The sequence below is a fragment of the Orbicella faveolata genome, unplaced genomic scaffold (assembly GCF_042242905.1).
Source record: "Orbicella faveolata isolate gen_17 unplaced genomic scaffold, um_ofav_v1 contig_3, whole genome shotgun sequence".
In the NCBI taxonomy this organism is placed as follows: Eukaryota; Metazoa; Cnidaria; class Anthozoa; order Scleractinia; family Merulinidae; genus Orbicella; species Orbicella faveolata.
In genome coordinates, this window is record NW_028301558.1 from 21505647 (window position 1) to 21528357 (window position 22711).

General features: G+C 39.5%; 1 protein-coding gene across 3 annotated transcripts; it reads left to right on the forward strand.

Moving 5' to 3' along the window:
- The first annotated feature begins 1459 nt into the window (after positions 1-1459).
- LOC110054895 (uncharacterized) lies at positions 1460-17905 on the forward strand. Of its 3 annotated transcripts, none has more exons than XM_089297293.1 (15): positions 1460-2429; positions 2979-3148; positions 4391-4478; positions 6053-6127; positions 6983-7080; positions 7236-7346; positions 8467-8593; positions 9436-9515; positions 10016-10084; positions 11449-11563; positions 12499-12575; positions 13269-13335; positions 14346-14428; positions 14610-14687; positions 15254-17905. In XM_089297293.1, the coding sequence occupies exons 2-15, from the start codon at positions 3008-3010 to the stop codon at positions 15281-15283; spliced, it is 1239 nt and encodes a 412-aa protein (XP_089153419.1). In that variant the 5' UTR covers positions 1460-2429; positions 2979-3007; the 3' UTR covers positions 15284-17905. The 3 variants fall into 3 exon arrangements, with proteins under 3 accessions (XP_089153419.1, XP_089153418.1, XP_020616926.1); XM_089297292.1 differs by having other exon boundaries at positions 1462-2433; XM_020761267.2 differs by lacking the exon at positions 1460-2429 and adding an exon at positions 2464-2605.
- Positions 17906-22711: the final 4806 nt, after the last annotated feature.

Here is a 22711-nt window from a genome sequence, read left to right on the forward strand (position 1 = left end):
GTCATTTCTTGAGCCTTTAGGCGAGGGAGTTATTCGAATTTTGACAAAGCTATGGGGTATAAATTCGGCCAACATGCAATCGTGGGGTTTTGACTTGTTTATTTTATAGAGAAATTTCGCGCCGAACGTTGACATAGCAATTTTGTAATTTCACATGTGAAATTACAAACTAACGTTCAAATTTGGCGCCAAAATTAAGGAGTAATTTGTCACCCATGATTTTAAAAGGTAATCAAATGGTATACTCGTGAAATTAGAAAAATAATCTCGCATACGTTTTGTCAAAATTCTTACAATTATATATATTTCCAAATTTCACTCGCCACTATTTGATTACCGATACAAATCTGTAGCCTTTCTTTCGTTCATGGCCACTAACGCGTACTCAGTCAATTGTACATGTGTATTTGATCATATGCCGTAGAATTCCGAAAGTAACGGCCCCTCCGAAAATAACGGCTCCCCGAAAGTAACGTTAATTTTTTCCCTTCCTACTGAACCCCGAATTGAGTAACGGTCCCCCCAAAAGTAACGGCCCATCCGAAAGTAGCGGCCCTTTGAAGAAGTCACGGAAAGAGAAAGTCTCTGTTCTCAAGCCGAGCGAGGGCCATGCGGATGGAACAGCCTGACTGCAGGACTGAACATTGACTTGAAGAGCTATCTGTAATTTTATTTCGAACTTGACTGAAATTTTCTTGAAGCTATGATTTATAAACTGTATTTGTCTAACAGTAGAGTCAAATGATATACTAAAGGCATAGGGTAATCAGTTGCGACCATTATACTTTCGATTCGCCAACAGTACCAACCGGTTGAGAGCCCCCCCCCCCGTTTTTTTTTTGTTTATACGGCTGCTTTGTTTAAGTGGGTGGTTGGAAACATATATAAAGGGAACGTTTAATTTCTTTTGTTACGCGTCCGCTTTGTATGAAACGACTGTTACTCTGCGTACAAACGTTTTTTAACCATTCGAAAGTAACGGCTACCCGTAAGTAACGGCTACCCGAAAGTAGCGCCTCCTTTTGCCCGCTAAATCCGAAAGTAACGGGGGCCGTTACTTTCAGAAATCTACGGTATTGTTTTGTTTTCTGCAAGCACCTTTTTTAGAGCAATATTGATTACTAAATAAATTGTTTCAACGCAGGCAAAAAGAGAAAAAAAAGTTTGGGAACGAAATAGATAAAAGAGCTTTCGCGGGCTTGTCGCCGGTGATACAAAGCCCGGTCAAGAGAACACGATGCTTAGTAAGCAAACATGAGAAGATTATCTTTATAAGTTGATTTTCACTGACACATATCAAAGCCACATTCGCAGACGAATTAAGGTGTTGTTAAATTGCACCTTTCGTAGAGGCATTCACCAAACAAAAATATTAACACCGTACAGCTTCTGTGTATGTTGCTTATGCTCACAAATGACTGAAAGGAGGGGGGTGGGGCTGGGGGCTTCATTTGACGCGGAATGACGTCGCTATTTCCGGTCATTTTTAAGCAGCCGCTCGCAATCTTGGATTTCATGATTATGTCTTTTAAAATAAACGATCAAAAAATAACCAGATATCCGTTAAAATTAGTCAAAATCCTTACGAAAGCTAAATGAGGAAACCATACCGCAAGAAAGTTAATATTTTTGTCATGAAAAAACTGGAATATTAAATATTTGAAAAACATGGCAGCCAAAATACGGTTGCAATGGAACATCTTGACACCAATAAATTGATTGCTTGATGTATTGATCAATTACATGGTAAATCAAATTATTTCCACATTTTTGGGAAATTCATCAAAAATGGTATCCAATGCGATGCTTCAATGCTTTTAAAATTACAAGTGGTCAAGTCTGGAAGCCTTTTCTTCCCCACCCCTCCCCCAAGGTCTGTATAGGTAGCCCACGCCGTTTTCCGTTTTTTTTTTTTTTCACCATCTCGGTCAACTGGCATCAGATAAAATCTCTACCCTGAAATATTTATGGATAATTCATATTATGGGTTATGGACTCCTGATCCTGTCTTATATTTTCAAGAAATTCGGGGAATTGCTGAGGAATTTGTAATCGGAAATTGAATTTGAGACAGGAACCAGGAATTACTGCGAAATCAACTGGGAAACGTTTGACAGGCGCTATCTAACGTAAACCCAAACGTAGCAAATTGTCGGAAATTTTCGAGGATCCATGAATGCACCGGAAAATTTCCGAAAATGTTCAAAATTCTCGATAAATAATGAGCCGGAAGTGATTTTTTTGTTTTTGTTTTGTTACTTTTCCCGGAAAGAAGAGCAGTTTTGGCTAAACCGGTTTAACCTGAAATTGATTGTTTTTGCTGGGAGTTGGTAATACCGGATTAATCACTGTTCTGGAGAAATATCCAAGACGAATTGAACAACCTTGCTGTGTAGTGACCAGGGGAGACTATTTTAACAGCTTGCTTTGTAGGTAAATGAATGTCCTAATGCTACTTTTAAGTAACGGCTGATCAAGCCGAAATTAACTTAATCGGAGCGTGCAACGCAACAGGAGTTTCCCAGAAAGTGTTGTTGAGTTGTTTACTTCATTCAGCAGCAGTGAGGGAGTGATTGATACGCAGTGACAGCTCGATAGTGGTATCGTAAGTTTGCTCAAAGTAACATCACTCTAGCTTGAGTGCCTTTCATTAAAAGATCGAGTAGTTGTCATGTTATGTGTTCAGACACCCACATTCGCTTGTCGCAGTATACTAGCTGGCACGATTGTTCACTAGAGTCGCTAGCTTGACTTTTCGAAGATTCAAAGATGTTAAATGTTGTCGACAGGAACCAAGGATAGTAAATGTGGGTTTTCACATGGAGATATAAATGCAGAGTGATAGTAAATATAAATCTGTTTTGAACTCAGTGCTGCGGGGTCAGTGCTACCTCTGTTCGCTCTTTAAAGCAATTTGAAATTAATAACGAAGGTCTGCAGACATTCGTGCAATGCTGGTATTCCACTCTTTTCCTTAGCAATAAACCGAGTTCCGGCAAACTACAAGATGCCTTTAGACACAGTTTTGTGCCTCGATACCTCGGCTTCCATGGGCTTTAATCACAATGAGGGCATCAACCAGCTTAAAGCTGCGGCCCGCAAATTCTTGGAAGGAGTGGAGGAGACTGCACGACAGGCCAACTTAAAGGTAGGATTGGGAAAGTGCGAATCATGTTTGATGCTTTAATCCTACAGAACTTCATCTGACAGAGAAATCTGCTGAGCGAGCAATAATATCGATTAAGCTGGGACGGTTTTGAAGAAGAACGTTTTATACGAACAAAATAATACTTCGTACAACAGTTTTGTTTGTACGGTTGAATTTCCATTTGACACCCCGTCGGTCCTGTCGGGTTACCGGGATCTTTAGTTTACTTCAGTGACAAAGCTTTGAATTCAAATACATTAAACAATTTTTAGCGGATAGTAAAGTTTGTAAGCTCAACATCATATAGTTTGTTGTGATTAGGTTTAAAACAACACGATTACAATTTTTTAAGGAGCTAAGGACACCTATGGAGGTCTACGCGATAAACCGAGCATGCTCAATTGCACTTTCATTCCGAGAAGTTAACTTATAATGTTTTATTGAGTAATTCTGAGAACTAACAAGAACATGATACTTTTACGAAAACATTGATGGCATCGATCTTTTGACCTTTTTCAGTTTCTTAGATAATGGTTTCCTCCGCCTTTACTTGAAAATGTGTAACTGATAGATTAAATGATTAAATATTATTACATCATAAAAGCTGGCTCTTGATCACCTGACCACCATACGGTCATTCTTCAATTTTCTTATTCGACGTATGTAACAAAACAAACATTGAATTGAGACAGTTGCATTTGTTGACAATTAAATATTCGATAACGAGTGATCATGTAGACTTAAGTGTGAAAATCGGCAGATCTCTTTTGCACTTTTAAAGCGCATATGACAGATTTATATTGCTAATTGCTTCATATTTTCTACACGAGATCGTGATCTGGAAAAAAAAAATAAGACAAATAAAACAGACAAACAAAGAAACAAAACAAACAAAACAAAACAAAAACATGCATTTGTTTGTTTCTTCTCCGGATTTGAGCCGTCTGAAAACACTAAATTTCACTTCCGCAAGGTGGAGGTTGGAATTTTTTACATAAGACTGTGGGTCGAGATATCTTTAGAATAAAAAAAAAAAATACGAATAAAATAAGTAAAATATACAAGGAATTACACTTGCGTAAAGTTCTAATTTTGTCTCAACATTGTACAAACTATTCACTGTCTGACTAGTCACAATCCCCACTCCGTCTGCCCCCCCCCCCCCCCACCTACCCATCCATCTATAGTGACCTCTACAGCTAATGTTGCCATGTAATTTTAATCCGTTACGTTTCCACATAGGAAAACGTTGCAATCGTTGAGTTTGGAGCCAAAACACAGATTTTGCACAACTTGTCAACGAACTACTTTAGCCTTAAAATGAAAATAGGTAAGTTGTCAATACACAGCTGTATTCTATCCAGACATACTACTTTCATGCGCACAAATGTAATGATCGTAACACAGACATCGTCATTAACCCTAGTCAGACCGAAAAATGAAGAGGGAGGGGCCTGTTAGACCCTCATCCGAAATTAAAACACTGTTGTAGCTCCTAAAGCATTGAACACAGCAATGATTTCCAAATTTGGTAACGTTTCCTAAAATTTATCTGGGAACAATTTCGTGTGAAATGTCATTGGTTAAAGATCTTATTGTTTCCATAGCAACCGTATTTCGACAAGGCATATTCTTTAAATTTCGAATTTCGTGTTTTCAATATTAACTTCCTTGCAGTTTTCTCTTTTATAATATACTATTATTAAAGATGTTTTGTAGCTTCCTTCCTTATTCATGACTATATTTGAGTCAGTTTTCGTGGTTTTCTAACGTTCATGGGTTCCTGTAACGTTCATATAATCATTAACATAAAATTACACGCTTCTGTGGAGACACTTTAGACGTGCTATAATCCTTAAGGACGGTGCCTACTAAATGCAAAGGTTTTTGCGCCAGGCTAGAACCACGCGGAAAAAGTAGATCTTTGCAAGGGCTATTGGAATCCACAAAGAAAAATTGGGGTAGCCGCGCATTTTTTTTGAGATAATTAGCCTTGAATCTCAACAAAAATGCTGACATCAGCATTTTTCTGAGAAAAGAAGGAAAGGATATTTCTTCACAGATTTCCTTAGAATTCGCCTTTACATACAGAAAAGCAAACACATTTATAACCATCTTAAAACTGCATGGTGAATGGTAACATGAAAACCATTTTTGGTATGTTTTCAATAACAAAATCGTTGCAACAGCGCTTTTAGCATGTCTGACAGCCTTCCTCCGGTTCAGCTAAAATACAGTCTAGATACCTTTTGCTCACCACCAGAAACTAGTCACTTATTGAATAGACTTGCCACTTCCATTTTATAGCATAAAATATAGGGGTAACCACGCGTTTTTCGAAGTTATTGATCTTTTTTTTTTTTTAACTTTTACGGCGCCCGCTACATTATTTTCCTGTCACCTCCCCAGTAAGTAAAACATTTGCGTATCTCGCACTGGGTTTGCGCGCGCACTACGCCATCAGCAGGTACATGTGCACAGTTGGATTTCAGTATAATTTTCGACAGATGACAGCTAGTTTTCAGCTGGAAGACGTTAACAGTTAGTGGTTAGCAATATGCTTCTATTCTGGTGTTCGTGGTTTAAGTACAGGTTCATTAAACTTGATTTGGTCAGAGAAGGAAAATTTTACTTTCATTTTAGTCGTGTACTTGGCAGCGTAGATGATTGCGTCAATGTCGACCCTAGTGCGCGCGCGCGCTTAAACTATGTTTTGCGTGATGCGCAGAACATGTGCGTACTAACAAAAGTAGGCACCGTCCTTAAATGCCTTTGCCATAGCTTAATACTCTACGAATTACATCAATAGACCCCCTCCCCAGTCCCCCACCCCTCCCCCGGCTCTAAGAAGACCAAAAATGTCCAGTTTGAATAGCTAGGGTTCCACCCTCTTCTATTTTGCAGCTGGACTAAAGGCCAATGGAACCACCCCAATGAAAGATGGCTTGTTGATGGCGCTGCAGGAGATTGCTAAAAATGGTAAGAAATTTACCGAATGAGGTCGGACGAAGTAAGTGATGAAAATTCCAAAGCCATCCTTCCAGTATGGCCAATGAATTAGGACGTAATTGGACAACCACTCTTGTTGCTAATCAATTAACTTTCAAGTTGTGGTATCCTCTAGTCCTCCAGTCTACATCTACACTTAGTCAAGTCGGTAAAAATCGTGAGATATCACACCAACTGTAAAAATTCTGAATAAAAATATTACTTAGCTCTTATTAACCGAACTGGAGGTCTGTATGGGAGAATCTTGACCGAGGTCGTGAGTACAGACCGAACGCAGAGAGGTCTGTACACACGACCGAGGTCAAGATTCTCCCATACAGACCGACTTAGCTCGGTTAATAAGATGTTTATTATATGGCAAAGAAGAAAACTTTAATTCGTTTAATGTAACTGGTTTGCTGACATTTTGTTTGCGAACGGCGATGAGCTTAACATAAACCTGCCGAAATTTGCTCGTCCTCTTTACTTTTTTTTTTTTTGTCATCAGGCTTTTTGGCACTTCCATAAATGATTGAGAAGAAATTAAAAATTAGATGGGAAAATCTAGACCGCGGTGAATATCGATTTCAGCCAATCAAATTCGTGAATTCGGTAGTTCCCAGTCCTTGTGAGACACAACCATATAATAAAATGGAATATTAACTAACTTTGATTTAAAACTATCTACGGACGTCTTCAAGGTCAAATAAGTTAGGACGTTATTGATCTACCAAAGATATAAACGTCTAGCATTGTAAATTTCTGCACATACCTTAATAGATTAAGACAGCGCAAGCAGTCGTTACGGGAGGCTTTAATCGTAATAAATCTTTATGTTAACTGCAGGAGGAGTGGTAAATGTGAATGGTAGAAAACTTTGTCCACGTATCATTCTCATGACCGACGGAAAGCCTACAGATGAAAACGGTCGTGAAACACCTCAAGTAAGAACATTTCTTATAATGCAGGTAAAATAGACTAACATTGACCGAGGAGCGAAATCAAGTTAAAATTGAAAATTGTGCCCTGATTTCCCTGAAATCTCACAGATACTCAAGTCATATCACGAAAGCTGAAGCTTGATCTGTTTGTCATTCAGGCTTTGACTGAAGTTCTGGTCACTGCAGTGCTGTTCGGGCCTCGCTATCAGGAAGTGGGCCTTCCATACAAAATCCCCATAGCTTGTGTTGGGTGTGGGAATGCAGATAAGGTAATGTCTGTAACGCACTTCATCAATTGTACGTGTTTTAATATTGTGTTGTGGTCTTCGTTCAAATTCTCCGACAACTTGACACAACTCCAGAAGTTTAACAGACTGTTTATTAAATTCGATTTCACAAAGACCCACTCGTCGCTCTTTAACTCACTCCAATGCAATTCGCTACGATACAAATTAAACATAGGCGGTTAATATAACGCTGTAAAGGGAAATCTGGCGATACAAAGTTTTTCGCCGACACTTACACATTTGTGGATCCTCCTCGGTAATTTATACTTCTTTCGTAATCTTCTCGATATTATAACAACCTCGATACAACTCCGCTCGGCTACAATCCATCAAATTTCAAATTGTTCGTTCAGTTTCCCGCTAAGCCGCCCCACAAAGAAGTATGGGTATCTGGCAAGACCCAGGTCTCTAGACTAGGGCCCAGGCCTAGCAAATAATTCTAACAATTTGCGTCCTTCACGGTTAGGATGGCCAATAGCTGTTGTAATCGAGCTTGTTAGCCAGATGCTTTAGGCCCGGTTCATACGTCGCATTTCTGCCATCTGTTAAGAATTCAATTAAACGAAATAAATTCGATGGAAATGCGACGTCTGAATCGGCTGCCGCATTTCTGCCGCACGTTCACTGGTCTTGTCTCATTATCTGACAGAAATGCGACACAAACGAATTTCTGCCGTATCGAATCTAATACATACATTATGTTAATGTATGAGCATTCGTAAATTTGGTTCCTCCAATGAAAAAGAAGAAACCTGGCCATTCTCGCCCCAAGGCAACCTGAACATATTGCAACAAATACTGCTGCATTGTCAGCTATCCCCTTCTTGTTCCATTGGAGGACAATTTTTCGCATTTTCCGCTGACAGACATACCCGCCAGTATTAATTCTGAATTAAGTGCGATGCAAGTGCGACGTATAAATCGACAGTAGCATTTCTGCCGCACTTAAATAATTGGAGTGAATTCAACACGGAGGGAGTGCGACGTATGAACCAGGAACGAAGCTATGGAAAGGGTAAATGATTTATTAATTCTTGCTGCTGAAAACTAATTACCGACGAGTTTTTTTTTTTTTTTTTTTTTTTTTCATTTGACATGAAAGAGGCTTCTAGAGAGTATTGCACAAACAACTGGAGGGATGTACGCGATGGTTCATAACATGGATGGACTTAGCACATTCTTCAAGAGACAGGTGTTGCTGTCACGGTTCATTGCTCAGTTTGCGCATGGTGAGTCAATAAGGCGGAAGTGTAGCAGCCCTTGTAGGCATGTAACTCTATTCGTCATCAAAGCGTAGCAGCTGTTATTGTTTTGGGGCCAGGAGTATTGTTGTTGTTGGTGTTGTTGTTGCTGTTGTTTTTAGTTATTTTTCTATCAAAGGGTATCTAAAGCTGCTACCTGGCGGCCCTGACACAAATAAGGTCCTACTTGAAAGGGTATTTGGTTATAATCCTAAGTACATGTTGGGATACTAATCGTTAAAATGCCCGCACCAGTCCCGTACTAAAAGCCGTACGTAGTTATAAACTCTATAAAATATAATAAAAACTCTTTAACTCATAATACAAACTCTAGAAATAGCTACGGAAACACGGCTCGCCTGAGGTTGCTAGGTCCCATATAACTTCTCGTTCTCCTAAACTTCTAAGGATGTTTCTATAATTCGATAAAAACACGGAAAATGTTTAATAAACTGATATCAAGTCTTGTGGAGACAGTTGATAAAACACAAAATGAAACTTGGTCGTTAGGGAGGTTAAATTGATCTATGTGAGCTGTGAACTGTTGTTGGGATTGATTTGGTGCCATGAGCACATTAAACTGGTGGGTTCTTAAGAGGACATCCTCTCTTTCTCCAGGGAAGCATCTAGCTCATCACATGGTTCACTCTAAGCTGCCCAAATGGGTCGCTGACATCCAATTTTACGGACGATTTTTAGGCGGGGATGCACCCATGTAATTTATATCACCCTGGTCTTACAAGATCAGCATGGAAGGCGTAATATAAGCAATGTGCTGGATAGACACTCTAGATAATTATTGTGGATATTGCTTTTTTTTCCTCCAACAGACATGGCTAAGCTTCATTCATTGCTTGTATTACAGCAGTTTATGCGAAGCCTCGGCGAAGACATGGAAGAAGCTGAGCTGGTAAGATCGACTAACCAAGGCGAATCAAAACAAACGAGCGAACGAACGAACAAAACAAATTAAACAAAACAAATCAACTAACGCCATCCAGAATTTAGTGATGAACATCTATTATAGAGTAAATCTTTATTATTTCATGGTATTCTTTTATTCAAATGGGCAAAAATTTGCCGAAGCGGTTTTCTACGTTTTTCAACGACTTTGGGTTGTCACACCTTACACGTTTTCTTCTGTCTTGTTAACGCTTTAGAGACCGAGGTTATATGATAACATTAATGAAAACGAGAATAATGTTATAAAACTAGACCGACGTAAAATGATGGCCATTTAAACAATGCAACCCTTAACTTTGTAATCTAAAAGTCAGTTGTATAAGACAAGTTATACACATCGTTTCTTTGCACAAAACCCTCGAGTTAAACAGAAAGGATGACTGAGATCGATTCGAAGCCGTGAAAGTATTACCCGTTGTTTTTTATTTGTTATTTTGTATTTCTTAGCGTCCTCTCATGGCGCTGCTCTTGGCGATGTTAGTTGCGGAGGATGACAAAGATGAAGATCAACATGGAGTGAGTCTAACTGCTTTGAGTAACTCATATAAATATTGTGATATCTTTGTACGTATAAATAGTTAACAATTATTTTACGAGCGCGCGCGTTGGCTGTAATCATCTCGTATCCAGCATGTGCGTTTTTAATAACTGTTTTATCGAAAAAGTCCCCAAAATATTGGAAACTAAAAAAAAATATAAAAACGTTCCCCCCAAATATGCGTACGTTTACCGTATTTGTAGAGTATGTTACTCATAAACCATGACGGCTAAGCCAATGAAAACCATAGAATTTCATTATCCAATGATCCAGTTTTTACTTAAGGCTATTTGAAGTTTGAGTCTGGTGTAGTACCGCTGTACGTGTACTGAAATCTTACGAATCCGCCAATATAAGGCGAGCTGTTCAGACGAGCTGAGATACAACAGAAGCGGAAATCTGTATGCCGTGTTGGACGAATATCGGCCTGAGTTCTTGACTGTATGTCCATACAGAAAAGACTAAGGCCGATATTCTTCCAGTTAGACCCCGGGCAAGTTTTGTTGGTAGGGGTTTCTTACGCGACTTACAATATTTAACGAGATTTAACCATCACGGAGAGAAATTCTGTTTGAGAAATTTATTTTGAGAAGTGACTAACTGACTCGGCTTACGAAAAGTGTTTCAATAATAAAAATCAAAAAAGGATGGAAAAGACAGTTGGAAGAGGAAGAAAACGGAACTTTTGCGTTTACATCTATTAAATCTCTCAGAAACATCCTAAGTTAAAAAAAAAATGCGACAAAACCTCTAAGTCGTGCGGGATCATTTGGGACAGTGCCCGTTCCAGCAAATGGGAAACATTGGATCGGGAATAGAGCAAACCGATTGGTTGATTTTAGTTATTGATCCTCTGAAGTATATTTGTCGTAATACGAAGGCTATAAGGTTTATTTCCAGGCTATAAGGTTTTTGACACTTTAATAAAGTTCTCACTCACTCACTCACATACGAAATATAGTTATGAAAGTGAAGAATGATCATCGCAGTATATTTTCCAATTTAAGCAATTGGAAAGAAGAAGCCTGAAAAAAAAAAATCAGGGCTTCAACGGGATTCGAACCCGTAACCTCCGCGATACCGGTGCGATGCTCTACCAACTGAGCTATGAAGCCACACATTGGGAGCGAGGCCACTTAATTGAGTTCATATCTTCATTGGATATCCGAGTGTTTTAGTGTAGTTTAATTTTTTTTGATTTTTGTTTTTGTTTTTGTTTGTTTGTTCTATTTTTCCCGTGGGTACTTTAAGGAGGATTAAAACGACTACACTTAACCTGTTAAACTGGTTTCGGATAGCCCAAATGATTTGATCTTTATTTTGTTATATTGATCTCCATCAGAACTACCCCAAACCTCCTCCGGTGGGGTCACGTGTTCGGAGGGGAGATGACTGGAAATATGGAAACCAAGATGGAGGAACCGCTGGCACCATCACAAAAACAGATGGTACACCAGGTTAGTTCCATCACCGGCAATGCTGGCTGTATTTACATTGATTATTTTTCTGGGTCAAGCCACGTAAAAATGAACCTCTGATTGTATTTTCGACAAGGGAGGATGAAGGACAATAAGGTCATTACCTTGTATAAGCCTTGACTTCAGAGATCCCTGAAGAGGCTCGAAATAGTCGATCCTGTGACAAGAATGTTACCTAGGTGCAGTTCACCAATGTATTTTTAACCTACACCGATACGTCTATGTAGCGTGCGCTCGGGGGTGGGGAGTGCTTTAACATTTGTTTTTCTTTGTGGAGGCGCCGCCTCGAGGTCCAACTCTTGACCCTTTTGTTTACCATTTTGGCAAAGAAGGTAACCCTTTCGTATACTTTTACTTGAAAAATCGCCCAAAAAGGAAATCTTGACATTTTCACGTAGTGCCAGGAGCCCATGGCGCCTGGTAGTGCTTAATAAATTAAATGATCCAGCCATAACAACAACAACAACAACAGCAATATTTATTACTTATATTGCGCTTTTTCTATAAAAATAGTCGAAAGGCATTACAATTAAATAAATTCTTACAAATTACAAATTGAGAATTAAAACTACCACAACGCATCTTTAAAACGATCATAAGGTGATCTGTTCCAAATATTTTGATTAAAGGCCCTTTCAATTAAATAATTAATTTCTCTACCCTTACATATACCTCAGCCTTTTATAAACCCTATGCTTTTATACACCTGAAGCCTGAAAAAAGTATCCCTTTCGGGTGTAGCCTCCCCGCATAGGCCATCACAGGGAATAGCCCCGGGGAACGTGCGTGGTATCCCAGGGAGAACTGGCTACAGTATCTAAAACTAACTTGAAAGGGATTACCGTTAGAATAAGGCCTATATTAGGGAGAAATTCTCTTTCTCTTCATCCTTTCTTGATCTGGAACAATTTCAGGTTGGGTGGATGTTCAGTGGGATAACGGAGCTAAAAACTCCTACCGCTATGGAAAAGATTCTGCTCTTGATGTTAAGGTAAGACAAAACATAGTCACACTCAGTAGGAATAAAAGGCCCACTACGGAGGCAAAAACAGCGCATGTCGTAAAACCCTCGAGTTTGAAAACTTGACGTTTCGTATGCTTCCACGCACATTTTCAGAAAAGTGAAAGTCTCGCACATAATCAGGAACATGGGACAGATAATTCGCATACAGATTTCCGCTTTTGCGAACAATAACAAACTGACCAAGGTGGTAAAGAAAACACTGCTCACTGTCAACGTTCTCGTTCAGTGGCCGAAGAATAAGCGGGGTGTTTGCGTAAAACAATTACACGCATATTTGTTGTGGCGAGCAGATCAATATTTGTCGACCCTGCGGCAAATAATTTGTCTGCAAGACTCTGACGTACAAGTAACGATATCCTGCGATAACGGAGATCAGTAATTGTTTTATCCTTCAATCACAAAATTTGTTTTTATATTATCACTATCTGAGAGCACAGGGAAGCAATCTGCCGTTTTTCACACAAAAGCGTGGGTACAATTGCGCATGAGCAGAATGTTATTTGTAGCAGAAAACATTTAGACGCTATTGCCCATGAACAAACCATTTTGCATTGGTAGTTATTTGCAGGTCACGTGTTGGGCTGTCAGCCAATGACAGGAAGGAAAAATGCATCGAATGATAATAACGCTTTCGCGTGCAATAACGCTGTCAAATTGTAGGTTGTTGATGAAAACAGACTCGTGTTTCGTCGAGAAGGAGTTCAAGTGGGATGTCGTGTTATCAGAGGTTAGACTTCTCACAACTTATAATTTTCTAAACTAACTAGAAATTCTTGGAATGGCATCGGACTAAAATGTATGGGAATCGGGAACTTAAAGCAAAAAAGAGAGTCTGGAAGGGACATGTTGAGTTACTTTTTTTTGGCAAGTTTTATCTGCCAAGTTTAAATATCAACTCTGAAACGCTGCCAAATTCGCCCAATGCGTGTGGACTGAAGCCGTATCCGAAAAGAAAAAGTTGCGGATTCAAAAATATAGGGATACGTGTGGACGGGGCCTCAATTTCTATTTCGAATTTAACGCGGCTTTCTATATTCAGTTTCGAGGCAAAGAGAAAGAAACAAAATGACTAAAAAGTATCGCGAGATTCAGGATAAAATATAAATACATTTTTAATTGACGTTCTTCTCGGCGTCGCCGTCGTGGTTACTCTAAAAGGGAGCTTAAGAAAGCCACGACGGTAACGGCAACGAGAACGTCACCAAACAAAAATTTTAATGAGCCGAACAATGGCTGTGCACATGCGCTCCAAATCGTTGTAGATTTTGTAGCCGTTATCTGCAAAACGACACCGTGAAATGACCAAGTTCTGTGTTTTGGAGAACTTTAACCGTGATGGCTAATTCCTCGTTTTTTTTCTTTTCGAATTGATAGCTGGCATTTCATTTTTAGTTTGAGAAGGTTTCAAGACCGGTAGGCGCGCTGAGCAGATTTAGCTAAATGCGAAATTCGATTTTTTTTTTTTTTTTTTTTAGATTTTTCTAACCAATTTTACCTCTATTTTTGTTTCGTTTTGTTTTGTTTGATTGTTTGTTTTTGAATTTGGGCATCTAAATGTTTTTGTTTCTGTTAAAAGGAAGAAAATACCATATCATTTGAAAAGGATTTTTAATATACTAAACTTATAAACATGTTGACTGGATATGCTGAGTAGATATACAATGCTTATATTGAGCAGCTTTCCGCCAATAACAACTCTACCAGTATCTATTTTAATTTGTGTTTAACGAATTTCAGGACCGGACTGGAAATGGGGAAATCAGGACGGTGGAGCGGGTAAGATTGGCCGCGTATTCATGGCTGAGAGTGGACTTGTTAAGGTAATTACAGTTGTTGGCAATTTTGAAAACATCTTATCTCCTCATCATTATTTTAAGACAGAGAATTCAGTTTTGTTTTGTTTTGTTTTTTTGTTTTTGCTTTAGTTTGTTTTGTTTTTGTCTTGATTTTTTTGCGTAATCAACTCCCATCGAGTTGCTTTGAACTTCATTCTATTCATAGGTTCGCTGGCCTAATGGCGACACAAATACCTACCGCAACGGTATACAAGGAGCAAATGATGTGGTCGTTTATTCTGAGGTGAGTAAAAAAATCGTTTAATACGTGTTTGCGCGTTAGTTTGTTTCCACACCGGGAGTTTTTCTGATTGATCCTTCACAGAGAGTATTTGCAATAGCGCCGGGGGCGGAGCAGTTAGATAAAATTTGCCAAGTTTAGTTAAAGAGCCAAGTGGACCATCTCCGGTTTCTAAAGCACGAGGGGACTATGAGTGTTTCTACTCCTCCCTGGATTTGATTAGCTAATCGATCGCAGTGTTACCCTACAGTGTTACTCTCGACGGTACCCATTTTTACATTAGATTAGAGAGAGGCACTATGAGAGTAAGGTGTCTTTCTCAACAACACAGCATAATCTTCCCGACCAGGGTTCGAACCCAGACCGCTCGATCCAGTGTCGAGGGAACTAACCATGAGGCCACTGCCACGCCTCCCTCTGAGTAGTATGAATGAAAATAAGGGATGAATGGAATAACTAGTTTTTCTTCGTCATCTTTTACCCGACACATACATAATGTTGAATTCAGAGTGCCTTGTTTTAACATAAACACTGATCTTTGGTTTTCACACCATTGTTTTTCGTCCAAGGACATACGATGGTCCTGCCACGTGATGTGAGGCCAAACAGAAACGTCAAATGATACTGAGCCTGCGACACAATCATGGTGTTACTTAAGTCATTCATTTAACATTTCGTATATCTTATGACCCGTTGTTACTTCAAGGTAGCATTTAGCAGTTAGGAATTTTTAATAGATTTGTTTCAACTGAAGTTGCAAGCTGAAGTTGGAGGCTGATAAAATTACTTTTGCTTGGATGCAAAAAATGCAAGAAGGGGGTAGGCCCTTATTGATCGGCACGATCCTTAAACTGTATTATATTCAGGAGCCATAATCGGGGACGGAGACCGTAAGCGCGCATTATTTCTAGTATTGGGGTTGTCCCCATGATATGGGACAATAATTCTATTTTTAGAACAAATGACGCCATCGCCTGCGGCACACGCGCGTACATGCTGCGAGGATTTTTGCGGATGTCGCGAGGGGGAAATGGCGTCCGAAATTCCCGAAATTTTTTCATGTTTTTGGCCCACAACTCAACGCGTTTACGTCTGTCGGGATTTTTCTTAAGTATTTTCGTCGTAAGCTGCTCCAGTTTGAGTCAAGTAAGACAGTGTCGAATTTAGGTATGTTCCGCTTTAAGCTTATATATATCGCTGACCAAGTTGTGTTCCGACGGATGCTTCTTTTACATGAGCTGTACATTACTCCACTTTAAATTTCACATATGTTGAAGATTATCAGCTTTTCCATTACACAGCAAAAAACTAACTGGATATATTTAGATATAGCAGAGCTTCAGGACTTCATAGTTTCCTAGCTCCTCTTGCCACACGCTTGCGAGGAATTTGCCAGTCTATCGCGACTGAAAAGTAAAACAAAATAATTGCTAGTTTGGTCAGTTTGAGTTTCGCCTGAATTGTAAGCAACGCTTGATGTTTCATCAAGACCCAATAACTTTACGTCCGTAGATACTGCTGAGTTTTATTCGTGTAAAAATCCAGTAAATTCTCTGTTGTCGATGAATGAGAGCGCCCGCCGATGCGTGTTTTGTACAGTCAGTAAACATGACAAATTGTACTTCCGCCGCACTTTCGTGTGAAAGCGTACATCGAACTCAAACAATAACTCTATAGTTTTCAAATATGTTTAAGATTGATAAATGTTTGAGAACATATTAAAAGCTAAGCTCAAAATATGTGAATAAAGCAGAAATAATCAGCAAAGTTACGATGACGCTTTCTTTAATCAACTTCGAATAACGATTTCGATTTTGTTGATCGAGTTATCAAAACTCCTTGTCTATTTTCATTTTCGCAGTGTAAAACTTCAGAAAGTTCACTATGCTTATGTTGAAGAAACAGACATCATGTTAGTAGCCTTTTTTGCGTTCGTCAAATTTGTTGCAGCATCTCAGCACAAAAGATAACGAAAGAAATCTTTGTCAAGATTTGTTGACAATTGAAAACACCGACTCGGACTTGAAAGTGCACGAGCTGCACTATGCAAATGAACTAATTGTACGCGTCAGACTTTCCTTTCAAAAACTTTTGCAAACTCAGCAAACAAGCAGAAACAATAAGAAACCATCAAAACAGGTTTTGGTCATGATTAAACATTGTCTGAGAAACTCACAAATTAACTCGATACCAGAGTAGAGAGTTTTCCTGCTAGATTCTTAAATCAGAACAAACGCAAAAACATACGCGTAAGCTTACAACTAGCGCGAGCAGATCTTATTATTCATTCCCAGCGCGAGATTGATGTTTTCGACCCTGAAAAACCTACCTTTTCCGTTAGCTCAGAGCATAAAGCTACATATAAGCGCCCTGGTTCGTATTCCCTGCCTTATTCCCTGCCATCGCTGTGAAAAATACGCAAGATAATCTCTCAAGGTCTCTCAACTCTCACCATTTGATCACGCAACGTGACAACATCCCCGCGAGAGCCCCCGACATGTGCGTGGATCCGCGCGGATATATGATGTCAGGATGGCGTAATTTGTTCTAAAAATAGAAAAATTGTCCCATATCATAGGTGCGCGCGGATCCCAAGGCTTACGGTCTCCGTCCCCGATTACGGCTCCTGTTATAATATAATTTTGAAGCGATGGTGCGGAGTAATAATAGACAAAAACAAGAGATTTCTAGTCATTGTTGATTAAAAAGAAACACAATTCTGGCGGCTGAACATTTTATCACAATACCATGCGAACCTAACTCAGCTCTTTGGGCACAAGGAAAGCCATATTTTTTGCATGATATTTGTCCCTGTACTACATTGTGTGTTTTAGGTTTGAAGATGTTAGAACTTTTCTGTAAGTTTTAATGAGCGTTGCAAGGTTTTTGTGCGCTAAGAGCTATGAGTAAATGTACCAGTCGCCATCTTTTTTTTCCTACGGGGATTTCATGTTGGCCTGCAATTCAAGAATACTGCAATTAATCTCATTGGTAGTTTTCATGACGTCTTTTGATTTAGAGGTTTATATATATCAATAGATTTAGATCAAACAAACCTGAAAAGACTTCAAAGTTTCTCACCGTAGATATCAAAAATTTTCGTTAAAATGGGGGCGGCAATAATGTAAGGATTTTTTTGTATCTTTACAGTTAAAATTCATATCGAAATAAAATGATAATAAACATGCATGCATATACATGCACGCATCATTTGTTGTCTACATGTGTGTGGTGCTTTTCGACTGTTCCAGAGCATTTAAACCATATTTTAACCGCTTTTTATTTTTATGATTTCTTATTCCTCTTACCTGAATTATTGCAATTAGGGAGAACACGAGCTTCACTCGCTACGCTACACAGAATGAAGCCGTCCTACTCAGTCCACAACTTCGTCAGGGCCGTGGTTAGTTCGAAGGCTAAATTTTCCAGGCAGCGAGGTTTTAGTTTCGTTCTGCGCTTGTGACCATGTGTTGCTAACTTTCGCGGCTTTCTCCAGCATCTTGAATAGACCACTTCGAGGATGTCAAGCTTCTCTGTTTTGTTTGTTTTTCCATGTCGAGTTAAGTGTAAATACGAGGTTTCATAAGATTCCGTTGTAAACGCATGGAAATAGAGGGCCCCAGACTTTAGAGTATTACTTTTTTGGAAGATACATGTACGTATGTCAGGGGCCAAGCGCCCACTTGCGTCATGTATGACTTAACCGGAAAAGGTCCTAGAATTCTCAATTTTCCCGGAAATCATTTCCCGCCGGAAATCATTTCGCCTCGTTGAACACGTTTCACCTGAAATTGAATGTTTTCACTGGGCGTTGGTATTTCTGAATTAATCACAGCTGTGGAGAAGTAAATGAGACGAATCGAACAACCTCGTTGTGTACGAACAAGGGGATATGATCTTGGCAGCTTCATTCTAACAGGTACGAGAATGGCCTGTTGTTACCTTCCAATCACATCTACATCTACATCTACATTTATTTAGTTGATAAAGTCCCGCAAGACATCACATCAACTGTACCAAACATATATGCACATATGCATAAGCTAGACAAAAAGGATAATAAAAAAATAATTCTTAAGTACAATTTACTTTACTCATTTCACGTGTTTTCCTAAATTTAACTTAAAATCAGATAATGACTTGCAATTTACTAAGTCAGCGGGCAGTAGGTTCCACTCTGTTATTGATCTAGGAAAAAAAGAAAACTTAAAAACGTCCTTAGATACTTTTGGCATCCTATACTTAAAAGCATGGCTGTTGCGTGTTCTTTTTTCACTGTTTAATATTAAGTGATTTTCTGTGGTTATGTCCATTAAGTTATGACTAAGTTTGTACATTAGAGTCAGTCTGTTTTTCTTTCGTCTTGTTTCTAATGTGTCCCATTTCAAGTCAGATAGCATGTCTGTCACGCTTGCTGTGTTGTTGAAGTTTTGAAGGCAAAAACGAGCAGCTTTCCTTTGAACTCTCTCCAGGGTTGAAATATCTTTTTTGTAATGTGGGTCCCACGAGGCACTTGCGTACTCCAATTTGGGTCGGACGATGCTGGTGTAGGCCGTTTCGCGTACTTTCCTGGGGCAGTTCCAGAGATTTCTCTTTATCACCCCCAAGGATCGACTCGCCTTGTTTGATATAGATGAGATATGGTCAGACCACCTTAATTTACTGTTAACGGCAATTCCTAGGTACGATGCAGAATCTACTTGCTCAAGTTTGGACCCACAGAACAAATATGACCGTTGGGGAGGACATTGCTTATTTGAAATACAGATGATGTTGCATTTAGAAGGGTTAAATTGCATCTGCCACTTATGTTGCCAGGTTTCTAGTTTATTGAGGTCGTCTTGGAGATTTTCGCAATCTGAGTCTTCAACCACCACTCCGTACAAAAGGGTGTCATCGGCAAACAGCTTTACTGTAGAGGTTAGACCATTTGGCAAGTCGTTGATGTATGTTAGGAACAACAGCGGGCCTAGTACTGATCCTTGTGGTACACCCGAAGTCACTGGGGAGGAGGTAGATGTTGCACCCTCACAGATGACAGTTTGAACCCTCTTAGTGAGAAGGATTCCATCCAGGATAAGAGGTTACCATGGATACCATGACGCTCCAGCTTCATTAGTAAGCGTTGATGTGGGACTTTATCGAAGGCTTTCGAAAAATCTAACACAGCAGCATGAATAGATTTGTTTTGTTGTAGAGAGCTTGCAATGTCATGAATAGTAAGTGGAGTTCTGTTGGAGTTCTGTAGATCTTTTTGATCTAAAGCCATGCTGACAATCTGTTAGTATGTTATAATGTTCAAAATGTTTCATCACATGGCTATGTACAATGTGTTCGAGGATTTTCTCCTCAGATTTTATAAGTAACAGCTGTTCGAGGATTTTCTCCTCAGATTTTATAAGTAACAGCTGATCAAGAAGAATTCAATAAGATTGCAACGCGTCGGCAGGTTCACGGAAGTTTTCTTGTTTACAATATCCAGCAATATCTACAATATCATAGGCAATAGGTGATACCTTACAATCAACAATTTACTCCACATTAAGCAAAGTCACCTCAATAAATTCTAGCTCGTGTTAATATTCATAAGGGGTTTTCACGGAATCTTTCTGAGCTTAGAGGATTCGATTGGTAAATGTTGATTTAGGCATGATGCGTACAGACACTTTCAATTAGTCTGTCGTACGAAGTAACACTTACGAGTTAGCCATTAGCTTGACTTTTATTCGGTGGGGGGGGGGGGGGGGTGGGGTACTCCCTTATATATAGGCTATATAGGTATGTGCGTCCCCAAACCCTCCGTTTTGGTCATAAATAGGGTATCGATTTTGGCCATTGTGCATGTGGTCATAAATAGGGTACGGTGTTTGCACTTGAGTCTTAAACTGGATATGACGTTCTGTTGGAAGAAGCTAATATTTCATCATAATCAATAAGACCATCAACAAAAGCCCTTTACAATGCCTTTAACATCGGTCTGGACTAGGTAACAATTTATAAGGCAGGTTTGAAACATGGTGTTGATTAAAAGATCAGGTCATATATAGGGTAGGGAAAATTGCAGATTTTGGGTTTTGGGAAGCGGGCCGCACACCCTACCCCCCGGGAATTTTATCCATTGTTTTGTCTTAAAAAGTAAATATGTGTTTCTGGACAGAGGTAAAGGTAGGAAGAACGAGTGAGAAATATATGCAGGCTTTGAAATTTGTGCTGTGCGCTCAGCTTGCATCCCATGCGTCTGTTCCACACAATGCTGGTGTTCTAGTCTTATCAGGAAGCAAACGAGCTCTTGCGCACTTTAGACACAGTTTTGTGCCTCGATATCTCGGCTTCCATGGGCTTCAGTAATAACAAGAAGGTCACCTCCAGCCTCACTGTCATTCAAAGGTCAGCTCACTCAGCGGACAACTGTGAAATGGTCTATTGATAGAATCTTATAGTATTGCTTACAATAGCTTTGTTTGTGCGGCTGAATTCGCATTTGACATCCAATAACTTCGCCGGATGCGCCATCGGTCATGTTGAGTTTCTGGGTTAATATTTTCTTTTACTAGCTATGTTTTGAGACAGCATTAAATTATGGCGAAACTTCTTTTACGAAATTCTTATTTTTATAAGCTTATATTGTTGTCTTGGGTTAAAATAACGCTCATGCGATCACAGCGCAATGTTGCGTAAAATAATTATTTTCCGACCGTCACCGCCTGATAACCACAAGTGACCACATCGATATCGTGATACAAACGGAATTTTTTTATAGCAGGAACATAATAATTTAGTGCTTCAAGTTATTGGAAATGTATTTTCCGCTGGTATGTAACCAATTCTTTGCAAGAATATCTGTGGCACCTTTCGATTGAATATTGATACAATAAATTCATTAGCACGAGGTGCTTCTTTCTCTCACGCGCGTTCCAGTTTCCGACGTGTTTGTCGTTCGTTTTAGTCCCTGTGATATCCTCGTCGGAATCTACCGTTGAGGGCATGAAAGAGAAAGAAACAGCAGAGAATCCTAAACCTCAGAGTTCAGAGTTGGTGGACGAAGTTTTTCCTTATTTAAGGGATATCTCAATACACAACTCGAAGCCAAGGGAAAGCTGATAGCAGATCAGTCGAAAACATAGAGGTCCGCCTCAGAATAGACCATTTTTCAGTTGCCTGTCCAGTGACCTGGCCTTTGAATGGCAGTGAGGCTGCAGGTGATCTTGTTTTGTTAAAGACCTCAGTGTTTTTGTTTTTTTTCACGTTGTTCGTATGCTAACTAGATGGCATTTAAATGAGAAAAGCACAGAGGTCTGTATCAAAGCAAGGTCACCCCAGTCTCGCTTGCATTCAAAGGCCAGGTTACTAAGCAGACAACTGTAAAATGGCCTATTCAAATCCAGTGGTAACAGAAAGCAGTTTGAGGTGAAGACAAAACTAGAAGGCCTCATTTGGGGAATAAAGACCAGTTCTGACGACCCCTTTCAAGTACGTAGTTTGTCACAGGAAACAGAACAAATCATTCGCAAGAGGCAGAAGTTAATAAAGACTGCTGACCGCAGCAAAGATCGCTGGCTAGCTAGTGGTTCACGAAAATGCGGAGTCGAATGACCTCGCTTCAAACTCTGAGGACGAAAAAGGCCTCAGGAAGGCAAATACTGCCGCGGACAAAGTGAAAGGATTCCGACAAGTCTAAGCCGGGCTCTTCTAAGCGCCTTAAGTCTGACGGTCATAATCAGTTTTTTCGCAGTAATATTTTTTCCTTCCTCTGTTTTACTTTGTTATTTTTCATGAGGTTGGAATGTCTGAGCATCCAACCATCAAACAGTATTGTTGTATTTGAATTTACTTCTATCACCAAAGACCATTACGAGATTCCCTTTGAACATAATCCTTTTGGGATTTTTCCAAAGAACAACAGGTGTTCATGAACAGATCCAGCTTTTGTTGAGGATGCTATTATGGAGTTACTTGAATCACATCGTGTTCTCGAGCTTTCATCACTTCCTCGTCTAAGTCGGTCATTCTCCACAAGAAAACATTTA